General features: G+C 43.4%; 2 protein-coding genes across 2 annotated transcripts; one reads left to right on the forward strand and one right to left on the reverse strand.

Moving 5' to 3' along the window:
* Nucleotides 1-13,122: 13,122 nt before the first annotated feature.
* Nucleotides 13,123-16,267, forward strand: LOC127293357 (uncharacterized). The gene is made up of 3 exons (XM_051322953.2): nucleotides 13,123-13,793; nucleotides 15,198-15,260; nucleotides 16,062-16,267. Exons 1-2 carry the CDS (start codon nucleotides 13,188-13,190, stop codon nucleotides 15,216-15,218), a joined length of 627 nt encoding a protein of 208 aa, XP_051178913.1. The 5' UTR covers nucleotides 13,123-13,187; the 3' UTR covers nucleotides 15,219-15,260; nucleotides 16,062-16,267.
* Nucleotides 16,268-18,082: 1,815 nt separating this feature from the next.
* Nucleotides 18,083-23,184, reverse strand: LOC127293358 (uncharacterized). Its single transcript, XM_051322954.2, has 4 exons — nucleotides 22,598-23,184; nucleotides 20,447-20,548; nucleotides 18,885-19,160; nucleotides 18,083-18,580 (listed from the first exon to the last, which is right to left on the reverse strand). The coding sequence occupies exons 1-4, from the start codon at nucleotides 23,120-23,122 to the stop codon at nucleotides 18,398-18,400; spliced, it is 1,086 nt and encodes a 361-aa protein (XP_051178914.1). The 5' UTR covers nucleotides 23,123-23,184; the 3' UTR covers nucleotides 18,083-18,397.
* Between the last annotated feature and the right edge of the window lie 2,203 nt (nucleotides 23,185-25,387).

Raw genomic sequence — 25,387 nt, forward strand, 5'->3', positions numbered from 1 at the left:
TCAACATTGATCACATAATAGAATAGATAAATGCATACTCTACACTTTTGTTGGATGATGAACACATTGCGTAGGATTACACGAACCCTCAATGCCGGAGTTAACAAGCTCCACAATAATGCTCATGTTTAAGTAACCTTATAGTGTAAGATAGATCAAAAGACTAAACCAAGTACTAACATAGCATGCACACTATCACCTTCATGCATATGTAGGAGGAATAGATCACATCAATATTATCATAGCAATAGTTAACTTCGCAATCTACAAGAGATCATGATCATAGCATAAACCAAGTACTAACACGGTGCACACACTGTCACCTTTACACACGTGCAGGAGGAATAGAACTACTTTAATAACATTGCTAGAGTAGCACATAGATAAATTGTGATACAAACTCATATGAATCTCAATCATGTAAAGCAGCTCATGAGATTATTGTATTGAGGTACATGGGAGAGATGAACCACATAGCTACCGGTACAGCCCCGAGCCTCGATGGAGAACTACTCCCTCCTCATGGGAGCAGCAGCGGTGATGAAGATGGGGGTGGAGATGGCAGCGGTGTCGATGGAGAAGCCTTCCGGGGGCACTTCCCCGCTCCGGCAGCGTGCCGGAACAGAGACTCCTGTCCCCCAGATCTTGGCCTCGCGATGGCGGCGGCTCTGGATGGTTTCTGTGGTTTTCGTCAATCGTATCAGGGTTTTCGATCCAGGGGCTTTATATAGGCGAAGAGGCGGCGCAGGAGGGTCGAAGGGGCGACGACACCATAGGGCGGCGCAGCCAGGGCCTGGGCCGTGCCGGCCTATGGTCTGGGGGCCCAGTGCCCCCCCTCTGGTCCTTCCCGGGTGTTCTGGATGCTTTCGGTGAAAATAGGAACTTGGGCGTTGATTTCGTCCGATTCCGAGAATATTTCGTTACTAGGATTTCTGAAACCAAAAATAGCAGAAAACAGCAACTGGCACTTCGGCATCTTGTTAATAGGTTAGTTCCAGAAAATGCACGAATATGACATAAAGTGTGCATAAAACATGTAGATAACATCAATAATGTGGCATGGAACATAAGAAATTATCGATACGTCGGAGACGTATCAGCATCCCCAAGCTTAGTTCTGCTCGTCCCGAGCAGGTAAAACGATAACAAAGATAATTTCTGGAGTGACATGCCATCATAACCTTGATCATACTATTTGTAAAGCATATGTAGTGAATGCAGCGATCAAAACAATGTATATGACATGAGTAAACAAGTGAATCATATAACAAAGACTTTTCATGAATAGTACTTCAAGGAAAGCATCAATAAGTCTTGCATAAGAGTTAACTCATAAAGCAATAATTCATAGTAAAAACATTGAAGCAACACAAAGGAAGATTAAGTTTCAGCGGTTGCTTTCAACTTGTAACATGTATATCTCATGGATATTGTCAACATAGAGTAATATAATAAGTGCAATAAGAAAATATGTAGGAATCAATGCACATTTCACACAAGTGTTTGCTTCTTGAGGTGGAGAGAAATAGGTGAACTGACTCAACAATAAAGGTAAAAGAAAGGTCCTTCAAAGAGGAAAGCATCGATTGCTATATTTGTGCTAGAGCTTCTATTTTGAAAACATAAAGAGAGCATAAAAATAAAGTTTTGAGAGGTGTATGTTGTTGTCAACGAATGGTAGCGGGTACTCTAACCCCCTTGCCAGACAAACCTTCAAAGAGCGGCTCCCATTTTATTTTATTTTGGGTGGCACTCCTTCCAACCTTTCTTTCACAAACCATGGCTAACCGAATCCTCGGGTGCCTGCCAACAATCTCATACCATGAAGGAGTGCCTTTTTATTTTAGTTTTATTATGATGACACTCCTCCCAACCATTGCTTACACAAGCCATGGCTAACCGAATCCTTCGGGTGCCGTCCAACAATCACATACCATGGAGGAGTGTCTATTTTTGTTAATTAATTTGGGACAGGGAATCCCATTGCCAGCTCTTTTTGCAAAATTATTGGATAAGCGGATGAAGCCACTAGTCCATTGGTGAAAGTTGCCCAACAAGATTGAAAGATAAACACCACATACTTCCTCATGAGCTATAAAACATTGACACAAATCAGAGGTGATAAATTTTGAATTGTTTAAAGGTAGCACTCAAGCAATTTACTTTGGAATGGCGGAGAAATAGCATGTAGTAGGTAGGTATGGTGGACACAAATGGCATAGTGTTGTTTGGCTCAAGTATTTTGGATGCATGAGAAGTATTCCCTCTCGATACAAGGTTTAGGCTAGCAAGGCTTATTTGAAACAAACACAAGGATGAACCGGTGCAGCAAAACTCACATAAAAGACATATTGTAAACATTATAAGACTCTACACCGTCTTCCTTGTTGTTCAAACTCAATACTAGAAATTATCTAGACCTTAGAGAAACAAAATATGCAAACCAAATTTTAGCATGCTCTATGTATTTCTTCATTAATGGGTGCAAAGCATATGATGCAAGAGCTTAAACATGAGCACAACAATTGCCAAGTATCACATTACCCAAGACATTTATAGCAATTACTACATGTATCATTTTCCAATTCCAACCATATAACAATTTAACGAAGAAGAAACTTCGCCATGAATACTATGAGTAGAAACCAAGGACATACTTGTCCATATGCTACAGCGGAGCGTGTCTCTCTCCCATAAAGTGAATGCTAGGATCCATTTTATTCAAACAAAACAAAAAACAAAAACAAACCGACGCTCCAAGAAAAGCACATAAGATGTGATGGAATAAAAATATAGTTTCAGGGGAGGAACCTGATAATGTTGTCGATGAAGAAGGGGATGCCTTGGGCATCCCCAAGCTTAGATGCTTGAGTCTTCTTGATATATGCAGGGGTGAACCACCGGGGCATCCCCAAGCTTAGAGCTTTCACTCTTCTTGATCATAGTATATCATCCTCCTCTCCTGACCCTTGAAAACTTCCTTCACACCAAACTTCTCATAAACTTCATTAGAGGGGTTAGTACATAATCAAAAACTCACTGTTCAGAGGTGACACAATCATTTTTAACACTTCTGGACATTGCTCAAAGCTACTGGAAGGTAATGGAACAAAGAAATCCACCCAACACAACGAAAGAGGCAATGCGAAATAAAAGGCAGAATCTGTCAAAACAGAACAGTCCGTAAAGACGAATTTTGAATAAATACTTCCGTTGCTCAGATCAGAAAACTCAAAACTAATGAAAGTTGCGTACATATCTGAGGATCACGCACGTAAATTGGCATATTTTTCTGATTTTTCTACAGAGAGAAAATCCCAGATTCGTGACAGATAGAAATCTGTTTCTGCGCAGAAATCCAAATCTAGTATCAACCTTCGATTAGAGGCTTCACTTGGCACAACCAAACACAAAACTAAGATAAGGAGAGGTTGCTACAGTAGTAAATAACTTCCAAGACACAAAATAAAAACAAAGTACTGTAGCAAAATAACACATGGGTTATCTCCCAAGAAGTTCTTTTCTTTATAGCCATTAAGATGGGCTCAGCAGTTTTAATGATGCACTCGCAAGAAATAGTATTTGAAGCAAAAGAGAGCATCAAGAGGCAAATTCAAAAAACATTTAAGTCTAACATGCTTCCTATGAAAAGGAATCTTGTAAATAAACAAGTTCATGGGGAGCAAAGTAACAAGCATAGGAAGATAAAACCAGTGTAGCTTCAAAAATTTCAGCACATAGAGAGGTATTTTAGTAACATGAAAATTTCTACAACCATATTTTCCTCTCTCATAATAACTTTCAGTAGCATCATGAGCAAACTCAACAATATAACTATCACATAAAGCATTCTTATCATGAGTCTCATGCATAAAATTATTACTCTCCACATAAGCATAATCAATTTTATTAGTAATAGTGGGAGCAAATTCAACAAAGTAGCTATCATTATTATTCTCATCAAGTGTAGGAGGCATAGTATAACAAAATTTACTCTCCATAGTAGGTGGCACCAAAAGACCACTATCATTATAATCATCATAAATAGGAGGCAAAGTATCATCAAAGAAAATTTTCTCCTCAATGCTTGGGGGACTAAAAAGATCATGAAAACCAGCTTCCCCAAGCTTAGAACTTTCTATATCATTATCAACAATGGTGTTCAAAGCGTTCATACTAATATTACTACCAGCATGCAAATAAGATTCCATAGGTTTTTTAATTTTCGCATCAAACAATCCATGTTTTAAATCAGGAAATAGAATAAGAAGATCATTCTTGTCCATTATGCCAAACTAGTGTAAACAAGAAACAAAAAGTTGCAATTGCAGGATCTAAAGGAAATAGCTTCGAGTACTTACAATGCCGGGAAATAGCTTAGTAGCCGAGGTCCGGAGTGTGAGTACCTTTTACCTTTCCTCCCCGGCAACGGCGCCAGAAAATAGCTTGATGTCTACTTCCCCCTCCTTTTCCTGTAGACAGTGTCCAAGAGCAGAGGTTTGTAGAACAGCAGCAAGTTTTCCCTTAAGTGGATCACCCAAGGTTTATCGAACTCAGGGAGGAAGAGGTCAAAGATATCCCTCTCATGCAACCCTGCAACCACAAAGCAAGAAGTCTCTTGTGTCCCCAACACACCTAATAGGTGCACTAGTTCGGCGAAGAGATAGTGAAATACAGGTGGTATGAATATATATGAGCAGTAGTAACGGTGCCAGAAAATAGCTTGCTGGCGTGTAGTTGATGGTGGTAGTATTGCAGCAGTAGTAACGCAGTAAAACAGTAAACAAGCAGCGATAGCAGTATTTAGGAACAAGGCCTAGGGATTACACTTTCACTAGTGGACACTCTCAACATTGATCACATAACAGAATAGATAAATGCATACTCTACAATTTTGTTGGATGATGAACACATTGCGTAGGATTACACGAACCCTCAATGCCGGAGTTAACAAGCTCCACAATAATGCTCATGTTTAAGTAACCTTATAGTGTAAGATAGATCAAAAGACTAAACCAAGTACTAACATAGCATGCACACTGTCACCTTCATGCATATGTAGGAGGAATAGATCACATCAATATTATCATAGCAATAGTTAACTTCGCAATCTACAAGAGATCATGATCATAGCATAAACCAAGTACTAACACGGTGCACACACTGTCACCTTTACACACGTGCAGGAGGAATAGAACTACTTTAATAACATTGCTAGAGTAGCACATAGATAAATTGTGATACAAACTCATATGAATCTCAATCATGTAAAGCAGCTCATGAGATTATTGCATTGAGGTACATGGGAGAGATGAACCACATAGCTACCGGTACAGCCCCGAGCCTCGATGGAGAACTACTCCCTCCTCATGGGAGCAGCAGCGGTGATGAAGATGGCGGTGGAGATGGCAGCGGTGTCGATGGAGAAGCCTTCCGGGGGCAATTCCCCGCTCCGGCAGCGTGCCGGAACAGAGACTCCTGTCCCCCAGATCTTGGCCTCGCGATGGCGGCGGCTCTGGATGGTTTCTGTGGTTTTCGTCAATCGTATCAGGGTTTTCGATCCAGGGGCTTTATATAGGCGAAGAGGCGGCGCAGGAGGGTCGAAGGGGCGACGACACCATAGGGCGGCGCGGCCAGGGCCTGGGCCGCGCCGGCCTATGGTGCAGGGCCCAGTGCCCCCTCTGGTCCTTCCGGGTGTTCTGGATGCTTCCGGTGAAAATAGGAACTTGGGCGTTGATTTCGTCCGATTCCGAGAATATTTCGTTACTAGGATTTCTGAAACCAAAAACAGCAGAAAACGACAGCGGCACTTCGGCATCTTGTTAATAGGTTAGTTCCAGAAAATGCACGAATATGACATAAAGTGTGCATAAAACATGTAGATAACATCAATAATGTGGCATGGAACATAAGAAATTATCGATACATCGGAGACGTATCAGGCAGCCGCGCCTCGAGGATGTCGGGGACGTCTCCACCTCGGTCTCACATGTGACTGCTTCTCGGCGGGTGGTGCGCCGCGCCATGTAGAAGATCTATCAAGAGAGGAGAGCCCGATGATGCTACCGACGCCTCAACCTTGATAGCACCGACCTGTTGCTCCGCACCGAGATGCGCCACGTGCAAGATTTAGCGGATGCACCAATTTTAGAGATATGTCATGATCATTGTAACAAATTTCAACGTGATGATGATTTGATCTTGCACTCGGCCTTGGACATAAGAACTAGTACAATCTCACAATTTTTTTATCATTATCCTTTGCGAGATTTAGCGGATGCGCCAAATTCAGAGAAATATAATGATCATGGTAACACAATTTTCAATGTAATGATAATTTGATGTTGCACTCGACCTTGAACATAAGTACTAGTACGGTCTCACAAATTTGTATCATTATACTTTGCAAGTTTTAGCGGATGCGCCCATTTTTAGAGGTAGATCATGATCATGGTAACACATTTTCAACGTGATGATGATTTGATGTTGCACTCGGGCTTGAACAGAAGTACTAGTACGCTCACTCAAAATTTTAGCATTATACTTTGCAATAGATGCAACAATTTCAGAGATAGATCATGATCATGGTAGTAACAAATTTTCAACGTGATGATGATTTGATGTTGCACTCGGCCTAGAAGAGAAGTACTAGTACGGTCTCACAATTCTTTTTATCATTATACTTTGCAAGATCTAGCGGATACACTAATTTCAGAGATAGATCATGATCATGGTAGTGACCGATATTCAAGGTGATGATGATTTGATTTTGCACTCGGCCTTGAACAGAGGTACTAGTACGGTCTCACAATTTTTTATCATTATAGTTGGACAGTAGCCAAATTCAAAATCTCATAGCGGCAAAACTTCCCGCCCACAAAATACAAAAATTTCACACGCTTCCAAATTCCCATTATAACCCTCTGGAGATGGCAGCAAAGTCGGTTGGTGGGGGGGTCTGCCCGTCATTTTTTCGATCACCACCTCCCTAGCCCGGAAACCCTCCCAAAAAAAATTCATTTCCCCCAGACCACCCACCGGAACTTCCCAAGTCCCTCTCTCTCCCACCTCCACGACCACCGCACCGGAACATCCCCGCCGGACTTCCCTGGCCTACCCAAGGCCTCGCGATCCTCGTCATCCGGCTGCCTGCCGGAGCCGCTTCATCGACGCCGTCATCAACCGGACCGGATCATCCCCGCCGAACCTCGAAACCATATGCTCATCCGGCCATCTACGCGATCGCTTCAGCTGCGGTATCGTCCACCCCACCGGAGCCGCTTCGCCGGATCCGTCGTCCACCGCATCGGATCTTGCTCACCGACACCACTGTGCATGAACCGGATCTGCTTCACCGGCGCCGTGCATGATCTAAACTCTTCTACTGTCGCTTTTCTATTGCTTGCCTGCAAGTTCTTGTTTAATCTTGGGGGAACCTGTTTGTGCTAATGACGCGCCGTTACATTTTTTGCAGATGAGATGAGTAACCATGAATTGTAATGGCCGTCTCTCCAACCCCAAGTAGCATATGTAGCGTACTTCATCACCGGATCTATGAACCCCAGGAAGATCTACTGTGACTCCCACATAGTGCTTCTCCTAATGTAAGTCCCTTGTTTTAGCGCCATGTTCTGGGTTCAGATGCTTGTTTGTCTGAAGCTCTTTTAGTTCATTCCTAGATATGACCGTAACACCTTGCCATTTTCTAGTTCATTGCTAACTTTAAGCGATTGAACATTTTGGTTTGCATTCCCTGCTCTGTAGATGTAGCCATCATAACTTCTATCTTGCTCAGTCGTTGTTACAAAAATTATAGGCTGCTACTATTTTGTTCATGCCAATCTTGTTCTCCCTGAACATGTTGGTTTGCATTCCCTGTACTACAGGTGATGCCATTGTTATTTCTATCTACTTCGTCGTAAGCTAACAAAGTAACTGCCTGCTATTAGTTCCTGCATGCTATCGCTCTGCTATCCTGCAGTACAAATTTATTTGAACTCGTCACAACAGCTACTTCCATCATAATTTTGTCTGCCATCTGATTCTTCAAAAGCTGCAATATTAACTTGTTTCTCCTAATTGGCATGACGCTCACATATAGAATGGTGAACATATTGGTGTGCATTCCCTCTTCTACAAGTTCACAGGTGATCCCACTATATTCCGTTTCTGGTCCATCCTAAGCCGTAGCATTAACTATCCTATATGTGTTGCTCATTACAACTTTATATTCCGAAACAAATTGATTTGTTTCCCTTATCTACAAGTTTATGAGTGATGCCATTATAACTCCTATCTGTTTTATTCCTAGCTATTATAGTAACATCCTGCTATTATTTAGTTCATGGCCAATTTTAAGTAATTGCACATGTTGGTTCGCATTCCCTGCTCTATAGCTTTTGGCATCGTAACTTCTATATTTGGTTTACATTCCCTGCTCTGTAGATCTAGCCATCATAACTTTATCTTTCTCAGCCGTTGTTACAAAAATTATGGCTTGCTACTATGTTGTTTGTGCCAATTTTTTACTCCATGAACATGTTGGCTTGCATTCCCTGTACTACAGGTAATGCCATTGTTTTGTATCTAGTTCATTGTAAGCTAACAAAGTAAGGACTTAGTTTGGCATGCTATCACTCTGCTATCTAGCCTGTAGTACAAATAAACTTGTCATACTACTAGATAATAATTTTGCGTGCCATCTTGTTCTTCAAAAGCTGCATTATTGACTTGTTTCTCTGACTTGGCATGACGCTCACATATGGAATGCTGAACATATTGGTTTGCATTCCCTCTTATACAAGTTCACAGGTGATCCCACTATATTCTGTATCTGGTCCATCCTAAGCTCCAGCATTAACTATCCTCTATGTGTTGCTCATTACAAGTTTATATCCCGAAACATCTTGATTTGCATCCCCTTCACTATAAGTTCAGGAGTATTATTTAGTTCACGGCCAAAATGAAGTAATTGCACTTGGCACATGTTGGTTCACATTCCCTCCTCTTTAGCTTTTGCCATCGTAACTTCTATTTTTGGTTTACATTCCCTGCTCTGTAGATGTAGCCATCATAACTTCATCTTGCTCAGTCGTTGTTACAAAATTTATAGCCTGCTACTATGTTGTTCATGCCAATCTTGTACTCCTTGAACATGTTGGTTTGCATGGGACTTCGGCGTAGTAAGTCTGCTGTTTCATTCTAACATGCTCTGTTATATTGGCTATTGGTATGCGGCATGCACTCTTTGTTTGCTTATTGTGCGCATTACAATGATCTTGTTATAACGATGAAATGATGAGTTCCAAATTCTTTGGCAAACAATATTGTAGTGTCTTTGCCTTTCCATTGTTGTTGTCTTAACTTGTAATGTCTTTGTTTCAGATATAGGTGCTGCATGGACAACTTAAAAGATTGCCGAATCGCTTCATTGTATTGCTAGGTTTAATTACCATTCAATTTCTTTGGGTTCTGTAATATTTTTTCAAAGCCTTGCAGCTGATGTAATATTTAGTTAGTTTTTATAGTTCTTTCGCGCATTTTTTCTTTGGTGCTTGTGGTAAGTGAGGCTATCCGACAGAAATCATGTGCTGCGTAAATATTCTCAGTATCTAAATCACAAATTCCCATCACTTAAACGGCCCAATTAAGCGAAATCACATATGTGTTGGCCCGCAAAATCCTAAAGCGCCTATTATGTCGGCATATAAGCACCAACTAAACGGGCTGGGCCACTTACTTATTGGGCCAGCCCACTTGCTTTAAGGTGGACCCCACCCACTACTGGGCCGGCCCAGTAATAGAAAAGTGGGCCCCACAAGATTATTGGGCCAGCCCGCTAACTCGTCGGGCCAGCCCACCTGATTTACCGTGGACCCCACATACTAATTGGGCTGGCCCACTAACTTGTTGGGCCAGCCCAAAAGCTTTTGTGGTGGACCCCACACACTAAATGGGCCGGCCCTTTAACAGGATAGTGGGACCCACCTGCGTTTTTGGCCCGGCCCACCATCTTGTTGGGCCGGCCCACTTGCTATATGGTGGACCCCACATACTAAATGGGCCGGCCCTTTAACAGAAAGTGGGACCCACCTGTGTTTTTGGCCCGGCCCACTATCTTGTTGGGCCGGCCCACTTGCTATACGGTGGACCCCACATACTAAATGGGCCGGCCCTTTAACAGGAAAGTGGGACCCACCTGTGTTTTTGGCCCGGCCCACTATCTTGTTGGGCCGGCCCACTTGCTATACGGTGGACCCCACATACTAAATGGGCCGGTCCTTTAACAGTAAAGTGGGACCCACCTGTGTTTTTGGCCCGGCCCACTTTCTTGTTGGGCCGACCCACTTGCTATAAGGTGGACCCCACATACTAAATGGGCCGGCCCTTTAAAAGGAAAGTGGGACCCACCTGTGTTTTTGGCCCGGCCCACTATCTTCTTGGGCCAGGCCATTTGATCTATTATGGACCCCACGTACTAAATGGGCCGGCCCGATAGCAGGTTAGTGGGACCCACATGCTAATTGGGCCGGCCCAATAACATCTTGGGTCGGCCCACTTGCTTTAAGGTGGACCCCACTTGGTAAATGGGCCAGCCCGATAACAGGAAAGTGGGTCCCACATGTCTTGTGGGCCGGCCCTTCTGCCTATTGACCGGTCAAACGAGTGCATTCGGCCCGGCCCACATGCTTACTGGGCCGGCCCATTAAAGTTTTGACCAGTCAACCTGAGAGGTTAGGCCCGGCCCACGTAACTAATGGACCAGCCCAGCTATATAGTTGACCGGTCAAACTAAGTCAGCTGGCCCGGCCCGCAAACTTAATGGGCTGGCCCGCTTAAGACGTGGCAGGCCTCGTGTGGGCCTACCATCTACCACGGGGTTTCAGCCGGTTAACGGCGTCTGCCACGTGTCAGTTTGCATGACGTCAGCAGTCAACGGGCTCCCGGAAACACTTCTGCAACGGTCCGATTTTCCGTGGCGGAAGGGCGCCCAAGCGCGACGAACCGAAAAAAACGTCGTAGGACTTTGCCTGACGCAGTTTCGACAACAGAACCCATGTCGTCGGGTTAGGCCCATAGGCGACGAAAAATACCCCTTAGCGGACGATTTTGGGACGTTGTCTATCATAACTTTTCTTGTAGTGATATGACAAATATATAATCGATCTCAACATAGTATTCAATATTCATCGGATCCCAGCAAACACAACATGTAACATTACATAATGATGATCTTGATCATGTTAGGCAGCTCACAAGATCTAAACATTAGGCACAAATTGGAGAAGACAACCATCTAGCTACTGCTATGGATCCATAGTCCAGAGAAGACAACCATCTAGCTACTACTATGGCGATGTAGAGGCCTCCGGTGATGATCTCCCCCTCCGACAGGGTGCCGGGAAGAGCTTCAGAACCCTCCCGAGCTAGGGTCTGCAATGGCGGCCGTGATGGAACTCTTCATGGATGGAGGCTCGGGTATTTAGGTTTTTCCCGAGATCGTGAATAAATAGGCGGAAGGGCGAGGTCGGTGGACGCCTGGGGGGGCCACACCACCCCTTGGCACGGGCCCCCTTGGCTACTCCATGGGGTGGCATGGCCGCCCTGTGGCGCATCATCGTCCCCCCTTCGGACTTCGTCTTCGTTACGGTAAAATATTGACTTCGGCTTTTGTTTCGTCCAATTCCGAGAATATTTCCTGTACAACATTTTTGAAATACAAAACAGCAGAAAACAGGGAACTGACACCGTGGCATCTTGTAAATAGGTTAGTGGTCGGAAAATGTATAAAAGTGCAATGAAGTGTAAATAAAACATATATGAATTGTCGTAAAACAAATATGGAGCATCAAAAATTATAGATACGTTTGTGACGTATCAATGGGTCCTAGTCATTATCATGTGTAAGTATATGAATCATTAATATATAAATGTCCCACCATAGCAATTAGATCATTGTTCCCCGACATAAATTCCTCTAATGCAACTCAAAGTATTGGAAAACGGTTTTGTCATTTTGTACCTTCCAACACTCATTCATTATTCTTGTCTGCCTGAAGCTAATTAGGATACTAGCAAAAGAAAAATATTCCACTTCAGGAAGCATTGATAGTGAAAACTAATGTTTGTTTCATTTGAAGTAAATACCTTCTTTTCAAAGCAAATTATATGATCTCCTGTAAGCAACGTTGATTCAAATAAAATATTTGTTGCATTGGAAGCAACACTTTTTTGTAAGAAATTATGTTCTTTTGTTGGAACCAATGTTGATATACAGCATATTTGTTGCATTTTTCTAGCCTTGGAGCAATATGGCTGGCCAATAGAAGCAAAACACTCACAAGAAAATTCACCAGCAGTAGTAAGATCGTCATGATTATTCCAAGGAAATGTTGTGTTAAGTTGCTTCCATTAACGATTTTGCTAAGCATCAGGGGACTGAGATCATGTTAAGTCTCATTCGTCCCAAACTATCATTGGATATGCATCCAGATTTGTGACAGGAACACACAGAACATGTGATGGACAAACATATGATGTGACTGAGATTATGTTAATAAAAAGCAGTATTTCCATGGTACAGAAATATACTAATAATTTGCTACTATATTTTATTAGTCATAAACAATGATACTTTCCTATTTCCTAAAAAGTAAGGGACTGTTTTGAATAGATTGGCAGTTTTACTAGAAGCAGTTACAAGAAAAGTAATCAAACCTGACAAGCAGGCCCACAAACACTGATAGTAATCGATTACTGATAGTATAACATGAAGTAATCGGTGGGAGGAGGTGGTACAAGTTGAAGGCAAAGTCTAGTATCTGTCGAAACATCGTGGTACAAATTTATATGTGGCTAGGGCTTACAATAACTGAACCTTTACCACGCCGAAACATTCGATAACTCTTATTTACTCTGATAGGTACAAATAGCCAATATAAGAGAGTTACGTATCAGTATAAGACATCTCTACGCAGACAAGATGGAGCGGTAAATTGAGTCACGAACAATGCCACGGTATATCCGTCTAGTTGATTCGATTTTTGAATTTGGTTGCTTCAAGCCATTTCCCAGCTCGGAGCGCTTGACCAAACACAGGTTCTACACTTTGGGAAGCAAAAACCGCAGACCACAAGAGAAACGGAGGAAGGAAAAAAAAAAACTCATTCAATTTCCCTCCCCCTTCAATGCCGCCCATCTCTCTCTTCCTCCTCCCGCTCCTCCTGCTCGCCGGCGCCGCGGCGGCGGCGGAGCCCCCGACCTCACCACCCCCGACGCCACCACCGTCGGAGCCCCCGACCCCGTCTCCACCTCCGCCACCACCCGCGGAGCCCCCGACCCAGACTCCCCCTCCGCCGCCGCCGCCGCCGGCGGAGAAGAACGGGACCCTCTACGAGCTCCTCCCGCTCTACGGCCTCCCCGCGGGCCTCTTCCCCTCCACCGTCACCGCCTTCTCGCTCGCCGACAACGGCAGCCTCACCGTCGACCTCGCGGGGCCCTGCAGCGTCCACTTCGAGTTCCTCACCTACTTCGAGGCGCGCGTCACGGGGGTCCTCCGCTACGGCTCCCTCACCGACCTCCAGGGCGTGCAGGTCCGCCGCTTCCTCATCTGGTTCGACGTCGTCCGCGTCAAGGTCGACCTGCCCCCGCCGCCGCGCTACGTCTACCTCGACATCGGATGGATCACGCGCAAGCTCCCCGCCACCGACTTCGAGACCCTCCACGACTGCGAGGACTCCAAGAACAAGTGCCGCCTCTCCTCCGCGCTCGCCACCGCCGCCACATGGTTCCAGGTCTGACATATTGGTTCCGCCTTTCCCGGTGCTATTATTTTTAGCTACTTCATCAGTTCGATGGATTGTTGATTTCTTCATCTCGATTAGATCATAGTAGATTAGATTAGTTTCGTGAGCGACTTGTATTCTGTCTAGAGACTTACTACTCCTGTCCTGTGGTAGTTGGTTTTGACTTGCTGTAGTACATTTTAGAGGTATTGCGTAATGCTCAAGGTAAACTAGCTCATAGCTGCTTCCTTTGTCCAAATCTTATATGGACAACGAAATTTGTGGCATAATTAATTACAAATTACCATGTGTGGCTGTGTCGTCTGCAAGTTTCCTGTAGTGGTCATAGACAAGATATATCTTATATATAGAGATGTTTTATACATATACCTGAAAAGGAATAAAATACTGCAATGCAAAACCATTATTTCAGTAAGCAAGCGTAATTGCTGGGTAGTGATATCAGTGAAGTGCAATATGCATGTTGATGTTCATGCATGGGACATGTCTTAGGTTTTTGGTGTTGTGCCACTCTTGAACTGAAGAAATGTAAATTGGAAAACACCACTAGATATGAGGATAACTCGTAGGGCCCATGGATAAATGGCAGTAAAACGTTTCAAAACTAGATGGTCTTTGCGATGGTACAGAGCAATGCCACCATAATATTAGTAACCATATAGATGGTTCGTTGCTTTATTCATTCCCTCTTTTGCCTTTCTTCTGCAAATTTGAGTGTGTGGCTGTTTTGTCTGCAGGTTTCCTATAGTGGTCATAAACAAGATATATCTTATATTTAGAGATGTGTTACACATTTACTTGAAAATGAATAAAATACTGTAATGCAAAACCAGTATTTCGGTAAGCAAGCGTGATTGCTGGTAGTGATATCAATGAAGTGCAATAGGCAGGCAGGTTGACCTTCATGCCAGTCTCGGGTTTGTGGTGTTGTGCCATTCCTGAACTGAGGAAGTGTAGATTGAAAAACACAATTTCATGCCAGTCTCGGGTTGGCACTGAAACGTTTCAAACTGGATGATCATTCTGATGATACAGAACAATGCTGCCGTAATAGTAACCGTATAGATGATTACTTTATTTGTTATTTCCTCTCATTGGCTAAAGTTAAACTTGAGGCCAGTCAATGTATGCACTTCTCTTTGACCAGATATTTATCATTTGATTATTAGGATAAAGATCCATGAGGTGTGATATTATTATTTCCTGAATTTTGCTTGCCTGCACTACTTTTCTTTCAAAAGATTGCACATGACTTGTAGATAATGCTGTTGGTTGTACTTGTACATCACAGAGTAATGAGGAATATGTCTTTATCATGTTACCAATGTTTCGATGTTCTAGCTAACTATTGTGTTAAAGTCTTGTTTCTAAATATTGTTACGAACCTTGCAGGACTTCTATGCCCAATTTTAGGGGATGCGGAAGGTCTATAATTTTGTGTCAGCATCAGATGAGGTAGATGCTCCAATCATTCTTGTTCGTAATCATACATTTTTAATGTACGGTGGATCCTCTTCTATGAGGCCCATATTGTTTGGGAGTATGCATGTGGCAATAGATCTGTTGCTATGACTATGAAGAAACATGCTCAATTTGATCAAAATTTAGTTTCCGCTCTTTAGAAGTACAGAGATCTTGCAGATCTCCTGGACTCTGGTTGCTTGTTTCATCTTGGAGGTCCATCTCATTATGCATTTTTGCTCATTTGATCTGTGTTCAACATCGATTGGCAAACTTCTCTATTTACAAACTCTACTTTTCTTCTGGGTCTTTGTTGTGATGAAACTCCTATATTTAGTTTTAACACTGTTCAGTTTAGTTAACATGCCTTAGATACTGTCACCACCAAATGAAAACGGTAACACTGGCCATCTCTTCTTCTGGACAAAAATAGTGAGTTGGATATAATATGTCATCCAAAACTTTGTCAGAATGGATCACAAAATATAGACAAGCTTGCCTTATTGCTGGTGGCAGATATCTGACAAGCACCCAAATGATAGGGGCATTCAATGCAGTAATGCGGAGTAGTGATGATGGCCTGGGGCCTTGCCGACAATTTGAGCTGTTGGTTGGTTTCTTGCACCATTATGTTGATGCGTAAGCATATCTTACTGGTCGTAGCATGTGCGAACTATTTGCTTACACTCACAATGTTACAGAACATGTACATAGTTTTTCTTATTGCATGTACCATCTAATGATTCAGTTAATTTCTCGTCACCTGGACTAATCTATACTGCCTATTTTCTGTAGCTTACGGCCTTCCGCGTCCTGAAGGAATTGGAGCACTAGCATTTGTTAGACATGGTGTATGTCTCTACGACTTCTTTATAGTACTCTTGCTGCAGTCTCAACTTTAGATCTGTTTGGGAGCCACGAGATCTTATGGAAATGTATTGGTTATTTTAGTCCAAACTGATGCTGCGTGCTCCACGCTTCAATACAATAACACTTCTGAAGTGGAGAGTGGTGTATGTGTCATCTTGTTGGAAACTGTGAAAGTCTCACCATCACTTTCCTCTTTGTGTGAGCAATGAGCACAGAGGTGTGCTACAGTAAGCAAATATCATCTAGATAAAAACTCAATATCGTCCCAGCAATAATATAATTTTGCGCAGAAAGACCAAATACTGCATTATATATAGGATTAATTTGATATATGCATATATCTTAGAGCATCTCTAGCCGCGTCCCCCAAAGGGATTTGGGGCGCGCCGGACAAAAAATGCGTTCCAGCCGCGTCCCCCAAAGCCCATTTTTGTCCGGCGCGGCTCGATACAGTGTCCAGCGCCCCGAGCCCGTCCCCGTCCCACATGGGACGCACCGGGGACGCCGAACACAACGAAAAGCGAGGTGAACCGAGGCGGGCTCCCACATGTCAGCGGCTCAGTGAAAAATCGTCTCCCACTCCCGCCAAATCCCGCCCCTCCCGTCATATCGCACCTATCCGCCGCGCATTTCTGGCCTCCCCCGCCGCCGATTCATTTCTCCTTTCCCCGCCGATTTGTTTCTCCTTTCCCCGCCGATTTGTTTCTCCCTCCCGCCGTCCACCCGCCGCCGCTACCTTCTCCCCATTCCATGACGCTGCCGGTAGCCCCCAAGAAGATGGCCAAGAAAGCGGCCAAGAAGCCATCGGGCAATGCGACGAAAGGGGCGAAAGCGCCGTTCGCGAAGCCGCGGAAGGCGCCGGCCCCGAAGAAGAAGCTGGAAGGATGGACCGATGATCAGTGGCATGAAGATTGTCTGCGCCGGAAGATGTCAACGGCGGAGCGGAAAGGACGGAGGGCGGCGGAGCAGGAGAAGAAGGCTCTGGCGGCGCGCCAGCACCAGCACTTAATGGCCGGGTGTCTCGCCGCCACCAACGCGAGCCCATATAGTACGAACGTGCCGGTGTACGTTCCGGGAGTCTTCTCGCCGCCACCAACGCAAGCCCATGATAAAGCCCATATAGTACTGGCAACAAGGCTGCCAAGGCCGCCTTGGCCGACGCCGCGTCGTGTGAGAAGACGCAGGCGTCGATCACGAAATGCCTCGCGGACGTCTCCTCGACCTTTCTCTCCCGCGCCAAAAAGAACGACGAAAGGTGGGCGGAGCTGCTCAAGAGGCAAGAGGAGAAATTGGAGCTCAAGAAACGCAGGGACGACATGTCCCTGCTGAGAGCGTTGACAGAGGGAATGTCTCCCTGGACGCGGGCGGCGCACAACTTCTTCAAAGGCCAGATCCTCGACGATATCGAAGCCAAAATGGCGGCGGCCGACGCGGCGGCCCAGGAAGCGGCAGCGGCAGCAACTGCGGCGCAAGAGCCGACTGCCGCGTCTTCGACTGCTATACCATCGTCAGCCTATGCGACGGCGGCGGAGGAGACGGAGCATGCACAGCACCAGCCAGATCGCGACGAGGTCGTCGTGATCGACGGGCCTGCGTCAACTCAGGATACGTCGCCGTCGACCAACCCCTTCTTCTAATTTAGCATGCACTATATGGTCTGTAATATGATCGCCGCTACTGTGATCGCCGCTACTCTGATCGGCGGGAACGATCTCTTTTGAATGCAAAATTTGAATTCTTGATTGGGGGCGGCCTTTGGGGGACGCGGCTGGGGAGCGACGTCCCCCAAAGACGGCACGAACAAAACACGTCCCCCAAACGCTTAATCCGACGCGGTTTGGAGGATGCTTTGGGGGACGCGGCTGGAGATGCTCTTATTAACCCTTATATATACTTTCAGGGTTTCAGCTCGACCTTTCTGTGGTGACGAACCATCAGGAAACCTATTTTACATTGTCAAATGACTTTTTAGATTAATAACAGCTAGGTTCTAATTTTAATAATTATAGTCATTACCACATTTTGATCTTAACACAAGGAGGCCATGACTTCCTTTCGGTAGCATTAGCACTGCTTGAGATACAAACTGATGCATCAACATGACCTTATTCTCCGAGGAGGTGCTATCCACATACTAATTATATCATCAACAGAGTAACAAAGCAGGGAGGAATACAAACAACATTGAACTATTCACGGTGACTCTCATATACGTCACTGCCTTCAAGCTCCATCTGATGCTAACTTGACTATTCTTGGAATTATGTTGAATTGGGTGGGCGATAGTCTCTGAATACAGAGGAAGAGCCACCGGATGCAGCAGGGGAAGGCGACGAGGCTACAAAGTTACTTCCTGGTAGTGATGCTGAAGGATGCCCGTGATGTCCAGTACCTGCGAAGCGAGATGGACTTGCTGTAGAGAAAGGACTTCGTGGAGTGTGGCCCTGTAAGATCACAAGTAATTATTGATCAAAACAAACAGAAGGACTCTGCTTTATCACAGAAATTCTTATATTGTAGAAATAACTCATCTAGCCAAACCCATCAAATTAATACTGTATAACACATTCTCAAGTCTCAGAACTTTCAGAATATCAGCATTATTTAGTACTACAATGTATATTCACTAATGTAGTTAGACTCACTATCTGCAGTCTCGTTTCACTTATTACCTAAAACTGATTTACTATAGCATCCAACAGAGGAATGTAGCTTAGAACTCGAAACATGAACAGTGCAACAACTTACAGAATTGTGGTGGAGAGAACCAAATGGAGACCTAGCAAGCGAGGTTGTTGAAGGAGAAATATTGTGAACATGATGCATGGGGCGTCCAGGTGTGCCCTGGTTGGAACCAGCATCTGACTCCCCAGCAAACTCGCTGAAATTGACATCAACGGTCATTCTAGGCACCTGTCTAGGAACAAAGCTTCCATCAGCTGCGTTTTCTGATGGTTGAGGCATGGCAGCACGCGACGAAGCCTGTATGCTACGCTTTCTGATTTCTTCTTCAGCATTTAAAATCTGTTCAAACAGCCAAACAAATGTGCTGAGTACATTGAATAGCGAATACCGATGACAAATTGCTCAAAGAAACTAAAATAGAGCATACAACCACTGATACGCTAATAATGAGACTTAATTTAGAGCTGGCTCATTTTAAATCATGCAATAAATTGCAAGTTATCGCTTATATTCTGAAGCGGTCAGATTACTTTCACAGATCAACAAGAAGATCGATATCCACAGAGTAATCCAACGAAGTACTACTACCATCCATTATCCGATCAATATCCGTTCCACTCTGGTACTAATAGAACTGTATACTCACGATGTATAGCATTTGAAGACAGTGCATGTGTAGCAACATGACTAATATCTTCCTAAAATACTTGGTAAGGAGAATAACAAGTGAAAGAAATGCTCCCTCCGTCCACAAAAGGATGTCTCAAGTATGTCAAAATATGAATGTATCTAGACATGTTTTAGTGTGTAAATACATAAAAGTTTAGACAAAGTTGAGATTTCTTTTTGTGGACAGAGGGGGTATTATAAATTGCATACGTTCAAACACCTAGTACGGATTTTGTCGTTTGACATGTCAGTTACTTCAGTTAAAATATACTCCCTCTGTTTCAATTTCAATTGCGCGTAAGTTTTTACCCTTTTTTCATATTAGTCTGTGTATTGCCACTCTAGGTGCACTCTCAGCAATTCTTTCCTATTCGGCTATTCTACCCCTCCTTTTCTGGTTGGGCCAAGAAAACGAAACGTCCCGATGCCCAAGCACCGAACGCACACATAGGGACAAAACAGTAAGAAAAAATAAAGCAATGCTCCACTACCTTTCCTTGCTATACGGGTCCAGCCTTCTGTGCAGACTACACTGGAACAGAGGGAGCATACACAAATCCAATTACTTTAAAGAACTTTTCCTGAACTTTCTACAAAAATTTCCAGATACTTTATTAGAAGTTGATGCATATTTAAACTAGGAAATTATTTAATTGTTTTTATATTCAGGATAGCAAGTCTAATATTTTTGGATTTAGATATTTTTCAAATGGAACAGAGACTCGTTTGAATCAGTGTCTTTCAAGTGGGTACTGAGTACATGACAGAAGTAGAGAAACCCAGAGAAATTATCAAATATGAAGTTGTCTACCACCCAATATTACCCAGTATTCAACATTCAGTCACGCATTTAAGTGAAAAAACAAAGTAGAAGCTATGGAGCACATAGCAACATGTTCTGAACCACAATCAAAGTCAACACAATAAGAAAAAAATCGAGTCAGCGCAATTAATACCTGCTTCAGCATCTGCACAAGATCGTGCTTTTTCTTACTTAAGGTATCTAGCTTGTCAGTCAACTCTCTCTTCCTTTCTTCAACTCCATCATGGTAACTCACCTATAATAAGAAATAAAATTCAGAGTCAGAGGTCCCAATGAAAAAAACAGAATGTAGATAGTCTGTGGTTAGGTGCCCAATTATGTGTGGATCGTCTGTGTGGTTAATGAATTCTACTAAAGAATCACAGAGCACTGATAAAATGTCCAAGTAAAACTATTAAATTGTTGTTCAACAAAGCTGGTGTTCAGAAGCAACCAGCAATATCTTGTATTCGCACCAAAGATCAGACTGTTATCGAGTGCAACAAAGAAGATTAATTGTCGAGTAAATCTCAAAAGCTTCATTCATATTCAAACCTAGAAACAGAACAGTCCAACCCAAGAATTTCATCCAATTTTCAGCACTGCTAAACATTTAGATTCTAATATAGAACCACCATAATGCTACGAACGTACCAATTCTAAAACTCTAAGAACACCAACGCATGAAGGAAAAGTGCACATGTTTCTTCCACATTCTGTGTAACCAGCAATGACGCAGGCGTGGTCACACTCAAGTGGACATGGTCCCAAGCAAGTGAAAAGAATCATAAAGCAATTGGGCAAGGGCCAATTTGACATTTACAATTAGTGATTAACACTTCACTATATAACTGTCAAATTTTATTTCCCATAGTACAGCATTTAGTTTGCAAAATGGGATGTCAAATTCAAATTCTATTCCAAGTGCATCTCTGAATTCAGGTAGGCCAAGATAATGCGTATAGAAGTTCATTTGTTTCCATAAGAATTACCATGAAGAAAAATACAAGATTACATCTCCAACATCCGTATGAAGGAAAAGTAGCCTTTTATGTTGTTAGCAGATATTTCTTTCGTTGCTTCAAACACAGAATCTAATGTTTAGCAACTAAACATGCTTCTTTCTTATTCTTCTGTAAACGCAAATATATTGGTCGATAAGTAGGAGTCGTGCTCATGTGCACGCTTGCTTACTGGTCCTTGCCAAGGAGCCAACTGTTGTCCCTTTATTATCGAGTAAATCGCAAAAGTTTTATTGCTTATTCTAATCTACAAACAGCAGGGGCGGAGCTACACCCCGGGCAACAAGGGCCATGGCCCGGGGCGCGGCAACTTTACCAGCTTACTACCTATACATATTTTCGATTTGGCCCGGGTATCAAATCTCCTTCTACGCGAACCTCACGCTACACTGATCGGCTGCTTTGCTGCGACTGCACTGATCCGCTGCCCTGCCTGGCTGCCTCCATCCCTCCATGCTTGCGCGACTGCTGGCCGGCGCTGCTCGATTGCTGGTGATGTGTTGTTCCTCTGCTCTACGACTTCGCTTTTCCTAGTACACTCCACTCAATCACTGGACTTGGTAATTGACTTGGCTCGGCTGCGGCTCCTACTTTGATTGAGCTAGTAGTACTTAATTGATTAATTCTATTCATCTCAGTGTCTAAAGTGAATTTATTAAATGACTGTCCAGACTTGAGCCGTTATTTTTGTAATCCCTCCGGCCTAAATTAATACTTATCGCAAATTTATTCAAATATAGACAAAAATAAGTCTAGATTTATTAAACCTACGACAAGTATTTATGGACACCTAGTCTTTTTTAATCCCGTATTACAACTTTTAGTCTTGTCTGATTTTCATTTATACGTTGTTGGATTCAGTTAAATTGTATGTTCATTTTGAAAATGGTACTAAATATTTTATGTTATGAGATGAGCTTCTTTGGAGTAGTTTTTCTGGGATTAGTTTTTGGCCCGGGGCTTGCTCCAATTCTGGCTCCGCCACTGACAAACAGGACAGTCCAACCTAGGAATTTCATCATATTTTCAGTACTGCTAAATATTTAGATTCTAATACATAACCACCACGAAAGTACCAATTCTAAATTCCGCAGGTGGACATCCTCCAATGACCTAAATCTCCCAAGCCAACAGTTATTGGACGTTTCGATGCGCGACAAAATCTCAATCTACATGCGACAAAATCTATATTTAGGGTTGATAGCACTTGGCACAATTTCAGCTACAATTCCATATAGAGCAGCAGGGAGCTACCAGAAGCCAAGAGTTTGAACAGGCCTCACCTCCGGGTTGGGGTCGAAGCCTTCGCTCTCGCCTTGGCCTTCTTCAGGATCCCCATTGCCGCTAGCATCCCCGTCTCCGACGACCACCTCCCCCGCATCGTCCATCTCCACATCCTCCACCGCCCCCTCCTCCTGCTCCTCCTCTTCTCCCATGTCCTCCCCTTGCTGGTGCTCATCCTGCCCCTCTTCCTCCCCCTCCTGCTGCTGCAGATCATGCCCTTCCTCTTCCTGCTGCTGATGCGGTTGCACATCATGCCCCTCCTCCTGCTGATGTTCCTCCTCCTGCTGATGTTGCTGCTGATCCCCGTCTACCTCTTCCGCCCCTCTCGCGGGCTCCGCGGCGGCTTCACCCAGGCGGGAGTTGGGCCGGTGAGCCCCCGCGAGGCGGGAGACGGCGAGGGAGCGGCTGCGGAGCAGGCGGCGGAACCGGGACGCCGAGAGGGTCGGTGGGGGCACCTGCCACTGGCGCGCGGCGTCGTCCCCGGCCCGGTGGAGGTTGCCGCGGTACATCGAGATCGCCACCATCTCCCTCCCCCTGCACTGCCTGCCTGCCTCCGCCGAAGTTTCGGGTGCGCACGGGCGGCGGCGGCGGCCGTGGGTTTCAGTGCCGCCGTTGGGCCTTATCGGCCGAGCTTTTTCGTGGGCCCTAACCCAACTCCCAGTTGGTTGGCCCGGGAGCTCCTCGCCACCGACCTGGTCGGTGGGTGGAAGGCACCGCACACCCCCCACGATCCAGTAATTTAGTGGGCCGCGGCCCATTGCATCAGGTGAGTTTTTTTTCCTTTTTCTTTCTTCTTTTCTGTTTTTTTCTTTTCTGTTTATATTTTCGTTTTTTAAAATCTAACACTTTTAAAAACTTTTTTCGAATTTGAACAGTTTTCTGAAATTAAAACAGTTTTTAAATTTGAACATTTTTTTGAATTTGAATATTTTTCAAAATTCGAAATTTGAACAATTTTTTAACTCGAATAATTTTCAAAATTGAACGTTTTTTGAATATGAACAAATTTCGAATTTGAACGATTTTTCGATTTGAACGATTTTCATATTTGAACAATTTTCAAATTTTCAAATTTGAACAGTTTTCGAATTTGAACGATTTTCAAATTTAAACAGTTTTCAAATTTGAACATTTTTTAATTTAAACATTTTCTCAATTTGAACAATTTTTAAAAATCAAAATTTTTGAATCTAAAAAAAATAAACAAAACTGAAAACAGAAAAAAGAAAAGAAAACAGAAAAAAGAAACCAGAAAAGATAAAAAAGAAAAAAGAAAAAACAAGGCTAAACAGCCACAAATGGGCCTGGCCCATACCCGACCAGGGGGTGTGCGGTGGCCGGTAGCCACCGACCTGGTCGGTGTATAGGTTTTGCCGTTTGGCCCTCCCGGTTTTCTGGCAAAACCTATACACCGACCAGGTCGGTGGCTACCGGCCACCGCACACCCCCTGGTCGGGTATGGGCCGGGCCCATTTAGGTCTGTTTAGGCTGTGCAGTTCGTTTTTGCTTTTTCTTTCTTCTTTTTTGGTTTCTTTTTCTGTTTTTCTTTTCTTTTTTCTGTTTTCGGTTTTTGTTATATTTTTTCAGATTCGAAAATTTTAATTTTTAAAAATTGTTCAAATTGAGAAAATGTTTAAATTAAAAAATGTCCAAATTTGAAAATCGTTCAAATCTGAAAACCGTTCAAATTTGACAACCGTTCAAATTTAAATTTTTGAAAAATGTTCAAACTTTGAAACTGTTCAAATTTTAAAATTGTTCAAACTTTGAAATTGTTCAGTTAAAAATGTTCAACTTTAAAAAATGTTCAAATTTTAAATTTGTTCAAATTTAAAACTGTTCAAATTCTAAAATTTGTTCAGTTTTCAAAATGTTCAAATTTTACGAAATATTCTATCTCAAAAAATAGTTTTGTGTTTCCAAAAAAGTTGTTAGATTTTAAAAATGGAAATATAAACAGAAAAGATAAAACAGCAAAAAGGAAAGAAAAAGGAAAAAAAGCTTACCTGTTGGGATGGGCCGCGGCCCACTGAACCGCCCCGAGTTGCGGGGGTGTGCGGTGCGTTGCACCGACCGACCAGGTCGGTGTATAGCTACTCCCCGGTTTTCTACCTAATGGACTTTTCAGATTGACAAAGGGCTTATTACAGCCACGCTGGGCCAGTTATTTATAGTTGGGCTATATACATAGTAAAACGCTGATCTAAACGTACAATTAGGCTAGTTATTGTGGGTAGTAACTTAAACTAGTAACCTGGTATGAGTAGATTTAGCAAAGCGCCAATCTTCAGGAGGGTCCGTTTGTGCAACGCGAAGCGCTCCCATGTTGACACGTGTCATGAGCGGAGCTGTCTCTGCGAGTGTAATTTTGCACCCGGGTGTACTTTCACGCACGTACTTTAGAAAGTGTATAACCCAAATGCACTCGGAAATTCAATTCGGCTCCCGGGTGCATATGCTCCCTATACCAAAAAATTATGTTTTGAAATGTCGAAAAATTTTGACAAAAAATTCTATATGTACATTTCCATAATATACGGTGTGTTTGTCAAGTTTCGCGAGGAATCAATATTTTTTGTGGTCTATGTAAAAAAGAGAAAATTTATCTTCTGAAAAGCATTATTTTAAGCATTGAATTTTGTCTTTTTTACACAAGCCACACGACAAGTCGATTTTTCATGAAACGACTTTGTGAGCGTGTAGCATGTGAAGATGTACGTACGAATTTTCCGTTTCAACTTTTTTGAAATTTTAAAATATGTGTTACATGCATTTCAAAATAAAGGGAG

This window comes from Lolium perenne, chromosome 4 (genome assembly GCF_019359855.2).
Source record: "Lolium perenne isolate Kyuss_39 chromosome 4, Kyuss_2.0, whole genome shotgun sequence".
In the NCBI taxonomy this organism is placed as follows: Eukaryota; Viridiplantae; Streptophyta; class Magnoliopsida; order Poales; family Poaceae; genus Lolium; species Lolium perenne.